Raw genomic sequence first — 21,687 nt, 5'->3', positions numbered from 1 at the left:
AACCCCCCAGCTGTCAGCTTCAGGAAGGTTGGTTATCAAGAATAGAGTCGTCGCCACGTTTTTTTTTAAATTATTTAAATAAATAATTTTAAAAATTGGCATGGGGTCCCCCCATGTTTGACAACCAGCCTTGCTAAAGCTCACAGCTGGGGGCTGGTATTCTCAGGCTGGTAAGGGGCCATTGATATAGCCCACCCCAACCTAAAAACAGCAGCTCACAGCTGCCCAGCTCTTCCCACTTTCCCTGAAGAGGTGGCGAGTGGGGTTAATACTTGTGGGGTTGATGTCACCTTTGTATTGTCAGGTGACATCAAGCCTGCGGCTTAGTAGTGGAGAGGTGTCTATAAGACATTTATCCATTACTAATCCTATAGTTATATGATAAATACACAGCCAGAATAAAATTCTTTAATTGAAAAAATTACAGACTCCTTTATCAATCTCAATTAAACCATACTTACTTCAACGCCTAATTCCACCGAAGCCCTTGATCTCCTGTAATAAAAGTAAAAAAAACAAACAAATAACCCCACAACATATACCATACCTGTCCGTCGTTCTGTCCCACGCCGTAATCCATGTCTGGGGGCTAAATAGTTTTCAACCTGGTCGGTGCCAAGATGCGACCGTCCAGGCTGAAAACCACTGGTGAATGAGCTGGTGAGAGAGCAGCATCATTCACGTTGACATCGTCGAGGCTGGGCTGAACTGCGGGGGTGACCTCAGGACCGTGGGAAAATGCCAGTGATAATGTCACCACTGGTGAATTAATCTGCGCTCTCCGCAGCTCATTCACCAGTGGTTTTCAGCTGGGACGATAGCTGCTATGGCGCTGGCGGCGCCATCTTGGAGGAGGCAATCTTTTTGTTCTTCTCCAGCAAGATGGGGCCGCCTGTGCTATAGCAGCTATAGAATCTATACATACTGATAACTGCTACTGAACAGGCGCCATTTTCAAATTGCCTTTTTTTGTACTCAATTATGTCAGCAAAAGGGATTATAGGTAACCTGTCACCCCCCTCAGGCGTTTGTAACTAAAAGAGCCACGTTGTGTAGCACTAATGGGGCATTCTGACAAGGTGGCTTTTTAGTTACAAATGCCTGCATACGCTGAAATAAACACTTATAAAATGTGCCCCCACATACCCTGAAATCATCCCGGGGGCGGGACTTTTCTTCCTAATTAGACACAGCACAGCCGTCACTCTGGAGCTGTGCGCGCCGCCTCCTCTTGCTGCATAATCGTCCGGCGCCTGCACTGTAAGTACGAAGGGCAGCGCAACTGCGCACGAACGGAAAAAAAACTTACAGCGCAGGGACGATAATGCAGCAAGAGGCGGCGGTGCTCGGCGCGCACAGCACCGGAGTGACGGCTGTGCTGCGTCTAATTAGGAAGGAAAGTCCCGCCCCCGGGACGATTTCAGGGTAAGTGGGGGCACATTTTATGTGTTTATTTCAGCTTGTGCTGGCTTTTTTAACAAAAAAGCCACATTGTCAGAATGCAGCATTAGTGCTGCACAAAGTGGCTCTTTTAGTTACAAACGCCTGATGGGGTTACAGGTTCCCTTTAAGTGCAAAGTACACATGCGATTATGCGGCAGCGCAGGTGCCACCTACCTGCAGAAGCGTGTTTTTTTTTTCCTTCACTCTCCTGAGCTGGAAAGAACATTTAAGGGCTTCTCTAGACTGGTGTCTATATGGCTGTCCTGGAGGGCGAGCATGTGTACAGTTCTAGGTTTTGGGGCCATGTTAGGGGTTGGCGGCGTTCCATCGATGACATCTTCCTGGTGTGGGATGGTGATAGGGATGAATTGGAATTGTTTTTTCAATATCTGAATGACATTTACCCAGAACTTGGGTTTACTATGGACTGTTCCCAAACAAAAATGCAGTTTTTGGATACATGTGTGTATAAGAGTGGGGGGAAGTTGCACACAGATCTATTTGTGAAAGGTACGGATAGAAATAACATTTTACACTTTTCTAGTGAACATCCGCGGAAGATGGTGGAATCCCTACCATGGAGTCAGCTATTAAGAGAAGAATTGTTTCGTGTGAGATACATTGATAAGAGACTTGATGAAATGTGTAAAAAGTTTCTTTGTAGGGGATACCCAAAGGTTGAACTTGATAAATTTAGAGAACGTGCCTTGAGCAAAAGTTGGGATGAACTCTTGGTCCCAAAGATGGCTGTGCAATCCCAGTAAAGGATACCATTTGTTACCACCTATAATGGAATGAGTAAGCAAGTCTCTAATATTATACGTAGACATTGGCCAGTCTTCGGTAGGGGTCATACTGATATTGTGGAATTTCAACAGCCTCCATAGTTCTCCTATAGACGAAATAGGAATCTGAAAGACCAATTGGTAGTATCGGATATAGGAAGTACGAAAAAAGATTTGCAAACTACCTTTAGCCGCCCAAGTTTGGGTTATTTCCCTTGCTTGGGATGTGCTTGTTGTAATAACATGATTAAGGGTTCCTCTTTCTGTCATCCACCTACGGGGAAGAATTATGAGATACGTAGGAGGTTTACGTGCACGAGTAGTTTCGTAGTCTATGTCCTGAGCTGCCCTTGTGGTCTCTTCTATGTGGGAGAGACCACTATGGAGATCAAAGCGAGAATTAGTAAACATAAAAGTACCATTAGGACTGGACTGACTGAACTCCCCGTGCCTAGACATTTTCTGAGTATTCAATAAATCAGTTGAGATTTAGAGTAATAGATGACATGCCGACCGTGAGACGGTGAAGGGGGGGGGGGGGGGGGGGGGGGTGATCGTATCTCTCTTCTGAAGAAGGAATTGAAATGGATTTTTGAACTTGATTCCCTTTATCCAAAGGGGATGAATATTGAATATCAGCAGAGTTGTTCTCTCTAGTAATCTGTGGTTCTAATATAGCTCTTCATCAGTGTATTGTTTTTAACTTTCTATTATATACTTACCTTGTCCCATATGAGAATCTATTTTGCCCTCTGTAATTTAGGTGGGAAGTGCCCCTGAGCTGATGCTTTTTCTATATACCTACAAATCTGTTATGATATCTATTCTGTGACTGTCTTTTGTTGTTTACATCAGACCCAACGGGAACGTTTAACTTGTAGAATGCTTATGCCCGTGTCGGATTGCAAATGTTAAGCAGCTTGTGGCTGGGCAGGTATCAGTATGAGAGACAGGTATATGGTCAGTTTATGACTTTTGTTGACCTAATGATCATTCATAATATTTATTATTTATTTTGCTATGTTCTGGTTGTGTCTGATGTTGCACATGTTTGTTTCTTTGCATGTACATGCATTTATTGTGTTGAACAATCTGATTACACAAATTATATGTAGTATAACTGCATATGGATATGTAAGTTGTCTTGATAATTGTTCCACATTTATGACAATATATATATATATGTATATATACATACATATACACACACATATACATACATACATATACACACACACACACACACAAAATCTATTTATTTTTATATTTATTCTATTTATATATATTTATTCTGTGACTGACTGTCTTTTGTGGTTGAGTGTTGTTTACAGCAGACCCAACGGGAACGTCTAATTTGTAGAATGCTTATGCCCGTGTCGGATTGTGAATGCTAAGCAGCTTGAGGTTGGGCAGGTATCAGTATGGAAGACGGGTATATGGTCAGTTTATGTCTCCTTGAGACTCTTTTTGACCTAATGATCATTCATTATTTACTCTGCTATGTCCCGGTTGGGTCTGATGTTGCACTTGCAATTATTGTGTGGAGCAAACTGATTACACAAATTACACGTAGTATAACTGTATATGGTTATGTACGTTGTCTTGATTATCGATCCACATTTATGGCAGCATACAGTTATATGAAAAAGTTTGGGCACCCCTATTAATCTTAAGCTTAATGTTTTATAAAAATAGTTTTTTTTGCAACAGCTATTTCAGTTTCATATATCTAATAACTGTTGGACACAGTAATGTCCAACAGCTATTTCACTTTCATATGTCTAATAACTGTTGGACACAGTAATGTTTCTGCCTTGAAATGAGGTTTATTGTACTAACAGAAAATCTGCAATCTGCATTCAAACAAAATTTGACAGGTACATAAGTAGGGGCAGCCCACCAGAAAAGTGACATTAATATTTAGTAGATCCTCCTTTTGCAAAAATAACAGCCTCTAGTCGCTTCCTGTAGCTTTTAATGAGTTCCTGGATGATGTATTTTTGACCATTCCTCTTTACAAAACAATTCCAGTACAGTTAAGTTTGATGGTCGCCGAGAATGGACAGCCCTCTTCAAATGATCCCACAGATGTTCAATGATATTCAGGTCTGGGGACTGGGATGGCCATTCCAGAACAGTGTAATTGTTCCTCTGCATGAATGCCTGAGTAGATTTGGAGCGGTGTTTTGGATCATTGTCTTGCTGAAAGATCCATCCCCTGCGTAACTTCGACTTTGTCACTGATTCATGAACATTATTGTCAAGAATCTGCTGATACTGAGAGGAATCCATGCGTCCCTCAACTTTAACAATATTCCCGATGCCGGCATTGGCCACACAGCCCCAAAGCATGATGGAACCTCCACCAAATTTTACTGTGGGTAGCAAGTGTTTTTCTTGGAATGCTGTGTTTTTTGGCCGCCATGCATAACGCCTTTTTGCATGACCAAACAACTCAATCTTGGTTTCATCAGTCCACAGGACCTTCTTCCAAAAAGCAATTGGCTTCTTTCAATGTGCTTTTGCATACCTCAGCCGACTCTGTTTGTGGCGTGCTTGCAGAAACGGCTTCTTTCGCATCACTCTCCCATACAGCTTCTCCTTGTGCAAAGTGCGTTGTATAGTTGACCGATGCACAGTGACACCATCTGCAGCAAGTTGATGATGCAGCTCTCTGGAGGTGGTCTGAGGATTGTCCTTGACTGATCTCACCATTCTTCTTCTCTGCCTTCCTGATGTTTTTCTTGGCCTGCCACTTCTGGCCTTAACAAGAACTGTACCTGTGTTCTTCCATTTCCTTACTATGTTCCTCACAGTGGAAATTGACAGGTTAAATATCTGAGACAGCTTTTTTTATCCTTCTCCTGAATAACTATGTTGAACAATCTTTGTTTTCAGATCATTAGACAGTTGTTTTGAGGAGCCCATGATGCCACTCTTCAGAGGAAATTCAAACAGGAGAACAACTTGCAAGTGGCCACTTTAAGTAGCTTTTCTCATGATTGCATACACCTGGCTATGAAGTTCAAAGCTCAATGAGGTTGGAAAACCAAAAAAAGTGCTTTAGTAAGTCAGTAAAAAGTAGGTAAATGATAAGGGTGCTCATACTTATGCACCTGTCAAATTTTGTTTGAATGCAGATTGCACATTTTCTGTTAGCACAATAAACCTCATTTCAAAGCAGAAACATTACTGTGTCCAATAGTTATTAGATATATGAAACTGAAATAGCTGTTGCAAAAAAAAATAATTTTTTTTATAAAACATTAAGCTTAAGATTAATAGGGGTGCCCAAACATTTTCATATAACTGTATATGGTTTTCCCCTTTTGGGAATTAAGATTTTCCATATGTATAATATTTTGGATTTTATGTACCCTGAGCACATTCTCGGTTCAGTAGCTGCACCGCTGAAAAAGTGATGTGAAGAAAATGGGTTCGCTGTTGCGACTCCGGGAGGTGTGCGTGGTTTGGCAGGCCAGAGGGAACCTTTGGATTGGGACATGCGCAGCGAGTGCCTTTCGGTACTTAGACACCGCTGACTGAGAAGGACTTTGGATGACATGCGCAATACTCTCACCGGAGAAGCGCAGGCCGGAGATAACTTGGACATGCGCAGTTTGGCCAGCTGTGTGCTCACCGGAGGATTGATTCAACTACGCACATGGAGGAACTCACGATTCACAGCTGCATCGATCTCGCCTATCAATGTTTGATTTACATGATCTGGACATTGCGAGTGGACATGTACACTGGTGTGTGCTGTGGGTTGGGGCATAGCTAAGGCTACGTTCACATTTGCGTTGTGCGCCGCTGCACAACGCAAATAAAAACGCACCAAAACGCACGCAAAAACACTGTTTTGCGACGCATGCGTCGTTTTTTGCCGAAATTTGGACGCAAGAAAAATGCAAATTGTTGCATTTTCTGCGCCCGACGCTTGCGGCAAAAAAAAAACAAAAAAACGCATGCGTCGCACAACGCAGCACAACGCATGTCCATGCGTCCCCCATGTTAAATATAGGGGCGCATGACGCATGCGTCGCCCGATGCAAACACGCAAAACGCTAATGTGAACGTAGCCTAATACCGTGATTGGCTTGTGCACTGAAAGGGCATACCTGTGGGGGTAGTTATCGCCATGGGGACTGTAATGCTGTGTATTGATTGGTGGTATTGCTTTGTTTACAATTTAAGGGATGGGAGCTCTAAAATGATATGATTTACTCATAAGCGCGATCAGAGCTATTTAACTGCCTATTTTATGAAGGGCCTTTGTGGTAATGACTCTATGGGACTGTTTTTAGTATTTTTGTATGTGTGTTAAGGTTATAATGTGTTTTTTTCACTTTTGTATTGACACCCTATTGGTGCTATGCTAATTGGTGGGAGGGGTTATGTGTATATAATGGTGGTTAGAAAGCTGTATACTGTGCTTGATAAAGGTCTGTTGACCGAAACGTCGCTGCAGGAGGCAGAATAAATGTAAGATTTTATTTTTTTTCACCATTTATTGTGGCGCTGTCTTTTTGTGCTTTGTGGTCTTGATACTGTCTGGGATGGGCTCCCTGGTTTTGGACGTGCGCCCCTGTGTCCGCTGAGATCTTCAATCTATAAAGGAAAGGGTGCGGTTTTGACTTTTTGTTTTGACTCTGATGGTGTCCATGGGTCGGCATCCATCCTTTTGTCTGCCCTTATTCACACATTGAGGTCAGATGTGACACATGGTAAGGTTTTTAATATTAGACAGCGTAGGACTGTCCCGATCAAAGTCACCTTGACGGTGGGATGGATTTTAGCTATTTTTGATCCAAAAACAGCATTGCTTAAAACTCTTATTTAAATGCATTTTTGCTTATTTAGATACAGAAGGGTTTGTTTATTTTGCTTCTTGTAGGTTTTATAAATGTACAAAATCTGCAAGGGATCAAATACTTATTTCCCCCACTGTACATGCCATTTCACTTGTCTTTTCTCCGAATAGTTTCCATGTGTCTTTCTGTAAATATGTAGTTTTGTATCTATTTTGTTAGTTTTCAGTTGTTTGTTTTCATGAATATGTATTATAGGCTAATGCATGTTGTGATGTCCCATAAGGTCAACCCTTTATATAGTGTTCCTGCTAGCATCATGCTACATTCTCCGACTAAGGACTTCGGCTAGGAACATACATCAGAATGGGCAATGGTTTTTAATTGTCAGGACAATTTTTCTTTAATCATGTCAAACAAAGCTACACATTTTTTTTTATCCATATGGATCATTGTCTTCCTTTCTAAGGAACCATATCTATGTTTGGTGGAACGTTCTTCCCATCCCAATAAAGGTATTTTGGATTGTGCACCAGTCTGCTGTCCCTGCCTGCTCCATCACACACCCCGTCACAGTGTATACCTCCAAGAAGGGTTAGGAGTGTTCCAAATGATCATTTATTATAAAATAAATCCATTTACCTGTATATAAGACTGTGCCAAAATACCCTTCAAACAAGAACATAACAGAACCAGGGCAATGGTTGGCATCTATAAGCGTCACAGCTACAGTCTCATTCCCTGTGTCATCTAAAGGCAGCATGTGGCAGTCTCCAACTTCCAATGGATTGATCCACGTGTTCTTTACCTAAGAGTGAATACATATTATTGATGAGGTCTGCAAATGCATGAGTGTCCTTTATATAATGGCACGGTCAGATTGTGATACTTAACAGGAACCTATGAGGTCCTCCAACCCAGCAGCATTCACTTATTTATGTGTAAATTCCCTGTCTAACTTGCCCTATAAAACATTTTTCTGTACAAATGAGGTTCCGATCTCCTAATTAAAGGTTTTAGTCTCTGAACTGCCCTAGAAAACCGACTTATCCAGGGATGAGCTGACAGAGGGAAGTCATAAAATACACTCAGGGCTGCTATCTGGACCCTCAAAGTACTTGGTCTAAGCCCTTTCCTGATCCCTGACTGCAAAAAAAAAAAAAATCAAGGATTTTGGGAATATCAGGATGGTCAGTATCAATTGTCATCTCCCCACAGAAACGGCAAAATCGTTTCCATATTTTCTGCTAGCAGACGTCACCGGCTTCCTACTGGCTTGGAGGGTAGAGATAACATCATCTGACAGTCCCGTTGCTTTTAGGACCTGCCGTTCAGGATCCAGGCTGAAGTTCTTTTGGGTTTTGGTGTAGAACCGGGCCTTGATGAAGAAGATCCCTTCTTTCCGGCAACAGGAGGGGTTACTCTTCCGATAACTGTTTTAGTAAGGGGAACCAACTCCTCTTCGGCCAAAGGGGTGCTATAAGCATGACCTTGGCTCTGTCCTCGCACATTTTCCTGAGAGTTCTTGGAATCATTGCCAGAGGAGGGAAAGCATACAGTAACCCGCTGTTCCAGGGATGCCAGAAGGCATCAATCCCTGCTGGGCTTTCCCAGTGATTTAGGGAGTAAAAGGGTCTGACTTTCGCGTTCCGTTTTGCAGCGAATAGGTCCAACGTTGACAGAGACTGGTGAAGACTTCGTCGTTCAGTTCCCACTCCATCCGGGCCACCTCTTTCCTGCTCAGGAAGTCTGAGTTGATTCTTGGTACCTTCCAGATGTACTGCCGAGATCGAAAGTAAAGACTTTTCTGCCCATTTGAAGATTCGCTCGGCCAGGTCCTGTAATGCTATATGTCTTGGACCGCCCTGATGACGAAGGAAGGCTACAGTTGTTGTATTGTCCGAGAAGATTTTCACATGCCTGTTTTTAACCAGAGACTGGGTGGCTGATAAGACCTTCCAGATTGCGAGTAGCTCCCTGTAGTTTGATGATCTTCTGCTGTCCTTTTGCCTCCATCGTCCTTGGAAGTATCTTCCCAGGACATGACCTCCCCAGCCCTGTTGACTTGCGTTTGTTGAGACCGAAACTCCCAGGTTTTGATGCCACGCCACACCAACTTGAAGATTTCTGGGAAGGGTCCACCATTTTAAGGATTTTCTGACTTGAGAGAGTCTCAATCCTTGATTCAGCGGGCTCTGCTTCCTGTCCCAGGATGCAAGGACTTCCCACTGTAATTGCAGAGAATGAAACTGGCTCCAGATCACACAAGGAATGCAGGCCGTCAGTCCTAAGATCTTCATTGCGTCTCTGATAGAAATAGTGGCTTTTGGCAAACTGATGTACTTTTCTATTATGCCCCTTAGGCTCTCTTCCGGTAGGAAAGACATTCCTGCTTCCGAATCTAATATGACCCCAAGAATTTCATTTTTGTCTTGGGTACTAGATCTGATTTGGTCCATTTTATGATCCATCCTAGCTTTTGCAGCGTGGAAATTAGAGATTGACAGTTGATTCTGAGCTGGCTTACAGAGTCTGCCGCTATTAGAAAGTTGTCCAAGGAATCATCATAATGTCTTGATTCTTTAGATAAGCAACCACTTCTACCATGAGCTTTGTAAATACCCTGGGGGCTGATGCTAGGCCGAAGGGTAGGCAGCGACACTGGTAAGGGTAGATTTTTCCCCCCATTTTTACCGCAAATCTCAAACATTTGGTGGTCTGGGTGAATTGGCACATGGTAGTATGCACTCTTTAGATCTAGAGTACACATTACCACATTCTTCCCTAACAGGGGAATGGTAGACCGAATCGACTCCATTTTGAACCTTTTGTATGTTACCCATTTGTTTAGGTGTTTTAGGTTTATTATTGTTCTGGACTCTCCTGACTTATTATTGAGAAGAGATTTGAGTAGTGACCTCTGCGCTCTTCTTGAGGGCGTACCGGAACAATCGCTGCCATGTCCAGGAGGTCCTGGATATCTGACCACATAGGGGACCCTGAATTTAGAGATGGGAGCTGGAAACAAGGAATCCTTTGGGAGGGGGAGACAAACTCTATTCTGTATCCCTGGGAAACAACCTGTATGACCCAAGGGCTTGTGGTAACTTCCCGCCATCCCCCTTGGAACCCGGATAGTCGGCCCCCTACTCTGATGGCGCCATTTTCTTCGGTAGTTAGACCCAGAACCTGAGTAGCTCGAGTCCTTATATTTGGCTCTGCTCTCTCCCCCTTTTTGATAACTCCATCTACCTTGCTTCCCTTTCCCCCTGTAATCTGTCTTTTGATTATAACAGGGTCTACGAAAGGGCTGAAATCTTTTTGGCTTTTCCTCTGGAAACCCTTTCTTTTCGTCTGAGGCCTTCTCCAAAATATCATCGAGGACAGGTCCGAAGACTCTGCCCCCGGAAAAGGGTATAGAACAAAGCTTGTTCTTAGAGTGCATATCTCCCGACCAGCTCTTGAGCCAGATAGCTCTTCTGGCTGCATTAGATAGGGATTGACGCCTAGCTGCAAATCTAACTGATTCTGCAGAGATAACTGATCTTGGAGATCGTCTATCCACAGATGCATGGAATGAGCTACTGATGTCGCAGCTATATTTGCACCTATAATTGCTGCTGAACTCTCCCAGGCCCTCTTTAAAAGGTCATCCGCCTTCCTGTCCATGGGCTCTTTCACATTAGAGGAGTCCTCAAAAGGAATCGCCGTCCTTTTGGACACCTTGGCCAGCGGAATGTCTATTTTGGGAATGGCTACCCATTCCCTGACCTCTTCTGGGTCAAATGGCAAGCAGAGTCTAAAGTCTCTGGGGATCGTTAGTCTTTTTTCCGCCTACTCCCATTCCTCTAACATCATAGAGCGGATATGGGAGTTTACCGGGAAGACCTTCGAAGTCTGGGAGCGTAACCCCCCCCAAACATTTCATTCTGTACAGAACACGTCGGTTGAGGCGCTTCAATCTGCATAGTCTGCCTTATAGCTTCTAAAAGTTCTTCCGTGTCCCCAGCGGAAAATAAAATATCTCCTTCCTTTTTCTGGGGGTTCTCTACTTTTTCCCCCCTCCTCCTCCAGCTCTGAACCTCACAAGCAGAGCACAGCTGCCAGAACACTCACCAGGTGTTCAGAGATTGCGGTGATTATCCATTCCTCTTCAGTAGCGCACAGTGTCAGCCTCCGACTTCCTGCTGGGGCAGGTGGTAACATGTGCTGATACTAAGAAATGAATATTCAGAATATTCATTTCTCTTATGTATTGGCACACGTGACCGCCGGCAGCAGGAAGCAGGCGACTGACTGTACACGCTACTGAAGAGGAATGGATACTGGCCGCGATCTCTGAACACCCGGTGAGTATTCTGGCAGCTGTGCTCTGCTTGTGAGCAGCGCATGATGTCCCTGTCATGCACGTACAAGCATTAAGCAGCTGCTGGCACCGGAGCAGGACGCTGCGACTGCGAGGGAGCGGAGGAAGGTAAGACTAAAGGTTTTGTTTTTTTTTAATCTTTTCTGATGGGGCCATGGATACCAGGACTGGGATGGGGGCCAGTCAAATCATACCAAACGGGATGGAGGCCATTAAAATCATACCAGGATAGGGATGAGGGGACCCTATTTACCAGGATAGGTAATCTTAAGTACAGAATTGACCACATTTTTTGATTCAGTTTTTTTTCCCCCTAATTTCCTCCTCTAAAACCTAAGTGCATCTTATGGTCCGGTACGTCTTATAGTCCGAAAAATATGGTATATAGTTAGTTATTTTAAATTTTCTATATCAAACCTGGGCAAAGGGTGGCCCACGAACCACATACAGCCCTCAGGCTGTTCCAGTCCGGCCTGGGGATAGACGAAGAGCAGCATGCCTTAACCCCTTCATGACCCAGCCTATTTTGACCTTAAAGACCTTGCCGTTTTTTGCAATTCTGACCAGTGTCTCTTTATGAGGTAATAACTCAGGAACGCTTCAACGGATCCTAGCGGTTCTGAGACTGTTTTTTCGTGACATATTGGGCTTCATGTTAGTGGTAAATTTAGGTCAATAAATTCTGCGTTTATTTGTGATAAAAACGGAAATTTGGCGAAAATTTTGAAAATTTCACAATTTTCACATTTTGAATTTTTATTCTCTTAAACCAGAGAGTTATGTGACACAAAATAGTTAATAAATAACATTTCCCACATGTATACTTTACATCAGCACAATTTTGGAAACAAAATTTTTTTTGCTAGGAAGTTATAAGGGTTAAAATTTGACCGGCGATTTCTCATTTTTACAACGAAATTTACAAAACCATTTTTTTTTTAGGGACCACCTCACATTTGAAGTCAGTTTGAAGGGTCTATATGGCTGAAAATACCCAAAAGTGACACCATTCTAAAAACTGCACCCCCTCAAGGTGCTCAAAACCACATTCAAGAAGTTTATTAACCCTTCAGGTGCTTCACAGCAGCAGAAGCAACATGGAAGGAAAAAATGAACATTTAACTTTTTAGTCACAAAAATGATTTTTCAGCAACAATTTTTGTATTTTCCCAATGGTAGAAGGAGAAACTGAACCACGAAAGTTGTTGTCCAATTTGTCCTGAGTATGCTGATACCTCATATGTGGGGGTAAACCACTGTTTGGGCACATGGTAAGGCTCGGAAGGGAAGGAGCGCCATTTTACTTTTTGAATGGAAAATTAGGTCCAATTGTTAGCGGACACCATGTCGCGTTTGGAGAGCCCCTGTGTGCCTAAACATTGGAGCTCCCCCACAAGTGACCCCATTTTGGAAACTAGACCCCCCAAGGAACTTATCTAGATGCATATTGAGCACTTTAAATCCCCAGGTGCTTCACAGAAGTTTATAACGCAGAGCCATGAAAATAAAAAATAATTTTTCTTTCCTCAAAAATGATTTTTTAGCCTGGAATTTCCTATTTTGCCAAGGGTAATAGGAGAAATTGGACCCCAAATGTTGTTGTCCAGTTTGTCCTGAGTACGCTGATACCCCATATGTGGGGGTAAACCACTGTTTGGGCGCACGGCAGGGCTCGGAAGGGAAGTAACGCCATTTGGCTTTTTAAATGGAAAATTAGCTCCAATCATTAGCGGACACCATGTCACGTTTGGAGAGCCCCTGTGTGCCTAAACATTGGAGATCCCCCAGAAATGACGCCATTTTGGAAACTAGACCCCCAAAGGAACTAATCTAGATGTGTGGTGAGGACTTTGAACCCCCAAGTGCTTCACAGAAGTTTATAACGCAGAGCCATGAAAATAAAAAATATTTTCTCAAAAATGATATTTTAACCTGCAATTTTTTATTTTCCCAATGGTAACAGGAGAAATTTGACCCCAAAAGTTGTTGTCCAGTTTCTCCTGAGTACGCTGATACCCCATATGTGGGGGTAAACCACTGTTTGGGCACATGCCGGGGCTCGGAAGTGAAGTAGTGACGTTTTGAAATGCAGACTTTGATGGAATGCTCTGCGGGCGTCACGTTGCGTTTGCAGAGCCCCTGATGTGGCTAAACAGTAGAAACCCCCCACAAGTGACCCCATTTTGGAAACTAGACCCCGAAAGGAACTTATCTAGATGTGTGGTGAGCACTTTGAACCCCCAAGTGCTTCATAGAAGTTTATAATGCAGAGCCGTAAAAATAATAAATACGTTTTCTTTCCTCAAAAATAATTATTTAGCCCAGAATTTTTTATTTTCCCAAGGGTTACAAGAGAAATTGGACCCCAAAAGTTGTTGTCCAGTTTCTCCTGAGTACGCTGATACCCCATGTGTGGAGGTAAACCACTGTTTGGGCACACGTCGGGGCTCAGAAGGGAAGTAGTGACTTTTGAAATGCAGACTTTGATGGAATGGTCTGTGGGCGTCACGTTGCGTTTGCAGAGCCCCTGGTGTGCCTAAACAGTGGAAACCCCCCACAAGTGACCCCATTTTAGAAACTAGACCCCCCAAGGAACTTATCTAGATATGTGGTGAGCACTTTGAACCCCCAAGTGCTTCATAGACGTTTACAACGCAGAGCCGTGAAAATAAAAAATCATTTTTCTTTCCTCAAAAATGATGTTTTAGCAAGCATTTTTTTATTTTCACAAGGGTAACAGGAGAAATTGGACCCCAGTAATTGTTGCGCAGTTTATCCTGAGTATGCTGGTACCCCATATGTGGGGGTAAACCACTGTTTGGGCGCACGTCGGGGCTCGGAATTGAGGGAGCACCATTTGACTTTTTGAATACGAGATTGGCTGGAATCAATGGTGGTGCCATGTTGCGTTTGGAGACCCCTGATGTGCCTAAACAGTGGTAACCCCTCAATTCTACCTCCAACACTAACCCCAACACACCCCTAACCCTAATCCCAACTATAGCCGTAACCCTAACCACAATCCTAATTCCAACCCTAACCCTAAGGCTATGTGCCCACGTTGCGTATTCGTGTGAGATTTTTCAGCATCATTTTTGAAAAATCCGCGGGTAAAAGGCACTGCGTTTTACCTGCGGATTTTCAGTGTTTTTTGTGCGAATTTCACCTGCGGATTCCTATTGAGGAACAGGTGTAAAACGCTGCGGAATCCACACAAAGAATTGACATGCTGCGGAAAATACAACGCAGCGTTTCCGCGCGGTATTTTCCGCACCATGGGCACAGCGGATTTGGTTTTCCATATGTTTACATGGTACTGTAAACCTGATGGAACACTGCTACGAATCCGCAGCGGCCAATCCACTGCGGATCCGCAGCCAAATCCGCACCGTGTGCACATAGCCTAATTCTAAAGGTATGTGCACACGCTGCGGAAAACGCTGCGGATCCGCAGCAGTTTCCCATGAGTTTACAGTTCAATGTAAACCTATGGGAAACAAAAATCGCTGTACACATGCTGCGGAAAAACTGCACGGAAACGCAGCGGTTTACATTCCGCAGCATGTCACTTCTTTGTGCGGATTCCGCAGCGGTTTTACAATTGCTCAAATAGAAAATAGCAGTTGTAAAACCGCAGTGAAATGCGCAGAAAAAACGCGGTAAATCCGCCATAAATCCGCAGCGGTTTAGCACTGCGGATTTATCAAATCCACAGCGGAAAAATCCGCAGAGGACCAGAATACGTGTGCACATACCGAAACCCTAACCCTAGCCCTAACCCTACCCCTAACCTAACATTAGTGGAAAAAAAAAAATTCTTTATTTTTTTATTGTCCCTACCTATGGGGGGTGACAAAGGGGGGGGGGTCATTTATTATTTTTTTTTTATTTTGATCACTGAGATATCTAGCTCAGTGATCAAAATGCACTTTGGAACGAATCTGCCGGCCGGCAGATTCGGCGGGCGCACTGCGGATGCGCCCGCCATTTTGGAAGATGGCGGCGCCCCAGGAGAAGACGGACGGACCCCGGCAGGATCGGTAAGTATGATGGGGTGGGGGGGAGGGGAATCGGAGCATGGGGGGGGTGGATCGGAGCGCGGGAGGGGCGGAACGGAGCACGGGGGGGGGGGGGGGGTGTGTGGAACGGAGCACGGGGGGGTGGATCGGAATGCAGGGGGGGGGGGTGATTGGAGCACGGGGAGGGTGATTGGCGCACGGGGGGAGCGGACAAGAGCATGGGGGGAGCGGAGCACAGGACGGAGGGGAGCCGGAGCAGTGTACCGGACAGATCGGAGGGCTGGGGGGGGGGGGCGATCGGTGGGGTGGGGGCACATTAGTGTTTCCAGCCATGGCCGATGATATTGCAGCATCGGCCATGGCTGGATTGTAATATTTCACCAGTTATAATAGGTGAAATATTACAAATTGCTCTGATTGGCTGTTGAAAGTGAAACTGCCAATCAGAGCGATCGTAGCCACGGGGGGGTGAAGCCACCCCCCCTGGGCTAAACTACCACTCCCCCTGTCCCTGCAGATCGGGTGAAATGGGAGTTAACCCTTTCACCGGATCTGCAGGGACGCGATCTTTCCATGACGCCACATAGGCGTCATGGGTCGGATTGGCACCGACTTTCATGACGCCTACGTGGCGTCATGGGTCGGGAAGGGGTTAATCCACTTCCCAATTTCACAGCTATCATCATCCTCAGGATGCGGACAGAGCTGAATACATTGGTGGAAGATGCAGCTGCCAGCTACTTCTTCCACCAATGTGAGGTAGCAGACTCAATCACATCATTAACTCGTGCTGTTGCTGAGAGCCAATGTACCGGAAACCGGAGCAGAGCAAAGGGGAACAGGAGCAAGGTATATAGGTTTTTTTTTTTTTTTTACCATATGTGTCTGGGAGGATTGTGTGTGTATATATATATATATATATATATATATATTTTTTTTTTTTATATACACACACACATGCAGCCTGCGCGGGCGAGGGTTCATCACGTTGCAGGGAGGAGGGGCGGAGGATGTGAGCTCACCAAGCTGGGTGTGCGTGTTGGGGCCTCGTCTTGCTGATTATATAGGCAGGACATGCAGGCAGCGGCAGGCTCCTGCTGCATATAGAAAGGCTCCCCATGCTGCATATAGGCAGCCATTAAGGCGGAGGCTCACACTGTATATGGGGAGGCTATGTGGAGACTCACATTGCATTTAGAGTATCTGTGGGGCTCATACTGTTTCTGGCGGGCTAAATGGGAGCTCACACTGTACACACTGTAGAGGGATGTTGTCGGGTTTAAACGGAATATAGAAGGTTGTCGGCATACTTAATTCTGATCAATATTAAGTGATAAATATAAAATAATCATAACTAACACCATATTTTCAGACTACAAGACGCTTAGGGCTATAGGACGCACCCAGGCTTATACAAAAGAAAATGAGGAAACAAAATTTCATAGTAATTAGTGAAGAGCGAGTGTGCTCGTTACTCGAGTTTTCCCGAGTATGCCAGTGTTCTCAGAGTATCTTTGGCGGGCTCGTAGATTATGTTTGAGTCTCCGCAGCTGCATTATTTGCGGCCTGAATACATGTGGGGATTCCCTAACAAACAGGCAATCCCTACATGTGCTCAGGTTGTCCAAGGCCGGGTTCACATTAGGGTTTCTGTGCGCAGCATACGATCCGCATACATCCGTATGCGTACATATCTTTAACATGGTGTACGCAGGGACATGCGTTTGTATGAATTCACATGCAGATGTGTACGCATGCGTTGTTTCGCTGTGTGCGGCGGTGTCCGGCGAATGCAACATGTTGCATTTTTTGAGGCGTCAAATATTGCGCAATCGTCCGCATGCGGATGACTGCGTCAAAAAAACGCATGACTGTCTATGGGAAAACATAGGTACGCAAGGACATGCGTTCGATACGCATGCGTACTTTAGACTGCGCATGTCCAGAAAATGATGCCACCGCCTCCACCATGTGCATAAAAAACACAAACGCATGCCAAAACACATTTAACCCCTTCACGACATGCCCTGTACTAGTACGGTGCATGTTGTGTCTCCCCCTTTGATGTGGGCTCCGGCGGTGAGCCCACATCAGTCGCGACATGTCACATGATCGGGGGTCAGCGATGCGTCGGCATAGTAACCAGAGGTCTCCCTGAGACCTCTATGGCTACTGATGCCGGCTTGTTGTGAGTGCCACCCTGTGGTCGGCGCTCATAGCAAGCCTGCAATTCAGCTACATAGGAGTGATCTGATGATTGCTGCTATGTACCAGAGCCGATCACGCTATGCCAGCTTCTAGCCTCCCATGGAGGCTGTTTAAGCATGGCAAAAGTAAAAAAAAAAATATAAAAGTTTAAATCATCCCCCTTTCGCCCCATCCAAAATAAAATAATAATAAAAAAAAAAAAATCAAACATACACATATTTGGTATCGCTGCGTTCAGAATCGCCCGGTCAATAAAAAAAAAAAAAAGCATTAACCTGAATGCTAAACACAGTAGTGAAAAAAAAAAATTAGAAGAGCCAGAATTACGTTTTTTTGGTCACCGCGACATTGCATTAAAATGCAATAACGGGCAATCAAAAGAACGTATCTGCACAAAAGTGGTATCATCAAAAACGTTTTTTTAGCAAAGTTTTGAATTTTTTTTCACCACTTAGAAAAAAAAATAACCTAGACATTTGGTGTCTATGAACTCGTAATGACCTGGAGAATCACAATGGCAAGTCAGTTTTAGCATTTAATGAACCTAGCAAAAAAGCCAAACAAAAAAACAAGTGTGGGATTGCACTTTTTTGCACTTTCACCACACTTGGATTTTTTTTTCCGCTTTCTAGTACAAGACATGGTAAAACCAATGATGTTGTTCAAAAGTACAACTCGTCCCGCAAAAAATAAGCCCTCACATGGCCATATTGACGGATAAATAAAAAAGCTATGGCTCTGGGAAGGAGGGGAGCAAAAAACAAAAAAGGGCTGCGGCTTGAAGGGGTTAAAAGCATGCATTAGCAGCGTTTTTGTTTGCGTCATGCGCAAAGTGATGTGCAGGCGTAAGCATCCTTTTGCATGCGTTTTGGTATGCAGACGATAAGCTGCAGACACATACGCAAATGTGAACTTAGCCTAGCAGCTGCAAATCGTGCAGATGCGGGGACGCGAACATAATCTAAGAGCACACCCAAGATACTCGGAGAACACCCGAGCATGCTCGGAAAACTAGAGTAACGAGCACACTGGCTCATTACTAATAGTAATCAAACTAGTATGATGATCTAACTAATGAGTAGGAGTGGGGTGAGGTTACACTAACTTTAAAAACAGCTTAACCCCTTTGTTATATTTCATGTCCCTGCCTTTGATGCGGGCTCCAACAATGAGCTTGCATATTCACAGGCAGATGTGGCTTTAACAGTGGAAAGCAGAGTGGAAGTATGCCCTCGCCTATTAAATGCTGTCAATCTCTGGCAGCAGCATTTAATATGCGCCAATAGGTGTGGTGTGTCATTCCAGGTGCCCATCGGCTCCCACATGACATGACTGCAGGACACCGATGGGTTACCATGACAGCCAGGGGTCTGCTGAACACCCCACAAAAATTTAAATTCGCCCCCTTTTGCCAATTAAAAAAAAAACCATATTTGGTAAGTCTAATAATAAAAAAAAATACATACCACGAGATACGGCCTTCCCAAAACCCTGTCTGATGACAAATGCACACTTAGCAGGATGCAGCAGGCCTCCACTGATACAGGCTAGGAGCGGCACAGGTGCAAACTACTTGATAAAAACAACCACCCCAACCAAACATTGCAGGGGTTGGCTGCCTAGCAGAAAAAATGCACATTGATATAACTCACATAGGACGCCAGTCACACTGATAGGTGCGGTGCACAGTGTCTGTATGCAACCTATTGATGACGCCCCTTGTATTAACAGGCGGGCTGCCCAGCACTATAAAAATGCAGTGCACAGTGAAAGACGCCCCAGAAAAACCTAGCCAACATAAAGAGGCCTGGCCACATCCTGCAGAAAAAGATATGATATAGTGCAAAAAATGCATGCATATGATAAATACATACACTATATGAGGTATTGGTTTAATATTTTGGCCAAAATAAAGTAAGCCCGCAACCCAACGTCAAGGGTCCCCATAATATTGCGGGTCCTAACACTAATATCAAAAACAGCTAACATAGAAAAAACTCAGAAAAAATACATACCACGAGATACGGCCTTCCCAAAACCCTGTCTGATGACAAATGCACACTTAGCAGGATGCAGCAGGCCTCCACTGATACAGGCTAGGAGCGGCACAGGTGTAAACTACTTGATAAAAACAACCACCCCAACCAAACATTGGGTTTGTGCATTTGTCATCAGACAGGGTTTTGGGAAGGCTGTATCTCGTGGTATGTATTTTTTCTGAGTTTTTTCTATGTAAACTGTAACAAGAATATAAAAATAAATAAATAAAATAAAAAATGCCAGAACGAAGATTTTTTTGGCTGACAACATTGCAACAAAATGCAATAAGAGGTGAATAATAAACAACCTCATTGCTACCTTGGGAGCGATAGACTGGATCAGTTCTTAATACTAGTGATAAGCGAACGTGCTCGAATGTTATCAGAGTATAATGGGCATGCTTGAATACTATGTTCAGGTGCCTGCAGCTGCATGTTTTGCGGCCATTAGCCACAACACATGCCGGGATTGCTTAACAAACAGGCAATTCCCACACGTGTTGCGGCTATCAGACACAAAACATGCAGCCGCAGGTACTCGAACATATTATGCGAGCACATCCCAAATAATCAGATAACACCTGAGCATGCTTGGATAAGTTGTTATGCGAGCATGTTTGCTCAACACTACTTAACACATATATTCAAGCCCTTTTACAAAAAGGGTTTGAATATAACTAACCCTTCATGCCAAGATCAGTGCTACCAATATTATGGTCTTCAGAGTAAGGTGTTTAACCTATGATTCTTGTAATGGTTTAAATGGATTTTTGCTTAATGCCTCCAGCACTAAGTTTACGTCCCACAAGGGGAACTTTTGGAATTGGGACTGGTATACATCTGTCACAGGATTTTATAAACCTCAATATAAACTGCCAGATTGTAATCGTATAATGCTCCCAGGGCTGATTTGAACCTTAAAAAGGTATTAGTAGCTAACCCATGTTCTAAAACCATTTGGATAAATTCTAGAATGGGTTTAATTGGGACCCTCCCTCCTAATTACTTGCCTGAAAATTCCAAAAACCGTTCTCAAGTTCTGCCACAAATTTTTGTTGTTATCGGTTTCCTACTCTTCAATATAATGGAGACTGAATAGTCTAAAGTTACATGCTGTTAGTTGTAAGCCATTCATTTGAGAGTGACAAACTGGACCCCGAGTGAGAAGGTCCGGGACCTCCAGCAGGATCCATGGATCGGACACCGACATTAACCTCATTAAGTAAAACCATGGCCTTTTCGGCCAAAATTGTGTCATCAAAATCACTCTTGCCTGATCCTCCCTGATCTTCCTCAAAACTGTTGGGATCATGACTAATGGATGAAAGGCATATTCTACCCTGAAGTTCCAAGGGATCTCCATGCAGAACCTCTTCACTCTCCTGTTCTGCTTGTTAGCAAACAGATCTAACTCTGGCAACCCCCCCCATAAGTCTACCATCTGCTGAAACACCTTGGAATTTCAGGTCCATTCCCCTTGCTTCAGTCTGTTCCAACTTAGGAAGTCTGCTATGGAGTTTTATGTCCCCTTTATATGCAACGCTGTTAGGGACAGGTGTTCTGTTAGTTAATTGATATGTGCCACTGTAGCGCGATTGTCTGACATACATGAATGTTATGACTGTGGAGGGACGCAACAAAGAACCCAGAATCGTCTAATCCCTCAAATGTGCCCCTCAACCTAATTTGCTTGCATCTGTAATAATAAATGTCGCTTACAAGAGAATCATGGGACACCTGATGAAAGGTTTGACCTGTCTATCCACCATAAGAGGGAATTTCTGGTTACAGAAGAAAGTTTCACTTTTCCTTCTAAATACCCTCTTAACAGTGTGTGCTGATAATATTTCCCACTGAAGCCGTCTCACATGCAACTGAGCCTACATCACCGCTGGGATTACAGGATGTCAGAGACCCCAACAAGGACATGGTCTTTCTTAATGTCATTTTTTAAAAGGCCATTATCGTTGAGGCTAGGGCTACTATCTTGTCTTTCTTCCTTTCTGGTAAAAGGAA

The 21,687-nt window shown here is 44.0% G+C and overlaps 1 protein-coding gene across 1 annotated transcript in view; it reads right to left on the bottom strand.

The window, feature by feature from the left end:
• Window positions 1–21,687, bottom strand: part of DCLRE1B (DNA cross-link repair 1B) — a 49,904-nt gene that overhangs the window by 19,126 nt on the left and 9,091 nt on the right. Inside the window, exon 3 of the mRNA XM_069761771.1 lies at window positions 7,682–7,847. Coding sequence (XP_069617872.1) covers window positions 7,682–7,847 — 166 coding nt within the window. The remainder of the gene's footprint in view (window positions 1–7,681; window positions 7,848–21,687) is intronic.

Source organism: Ranitomeya imitator, chromosome 3, assembly GCF_032444005.1.
Source record: "Ranitomeya imitator isolate aRanImi1 chromosome 3, aRanImi1.pri, whole genome shotgun sequence".
In the NCBI taxonomy this organism is placed as follows: Eukaryota; Metazoa; Chordata; class Amphibia; order Anura; family Dendrobatidae; genus Ranitomeya; species Ranitomeya imitator.
This window is presented reverse-complemented; position numbering and strand designations above follow the sequence as displayed.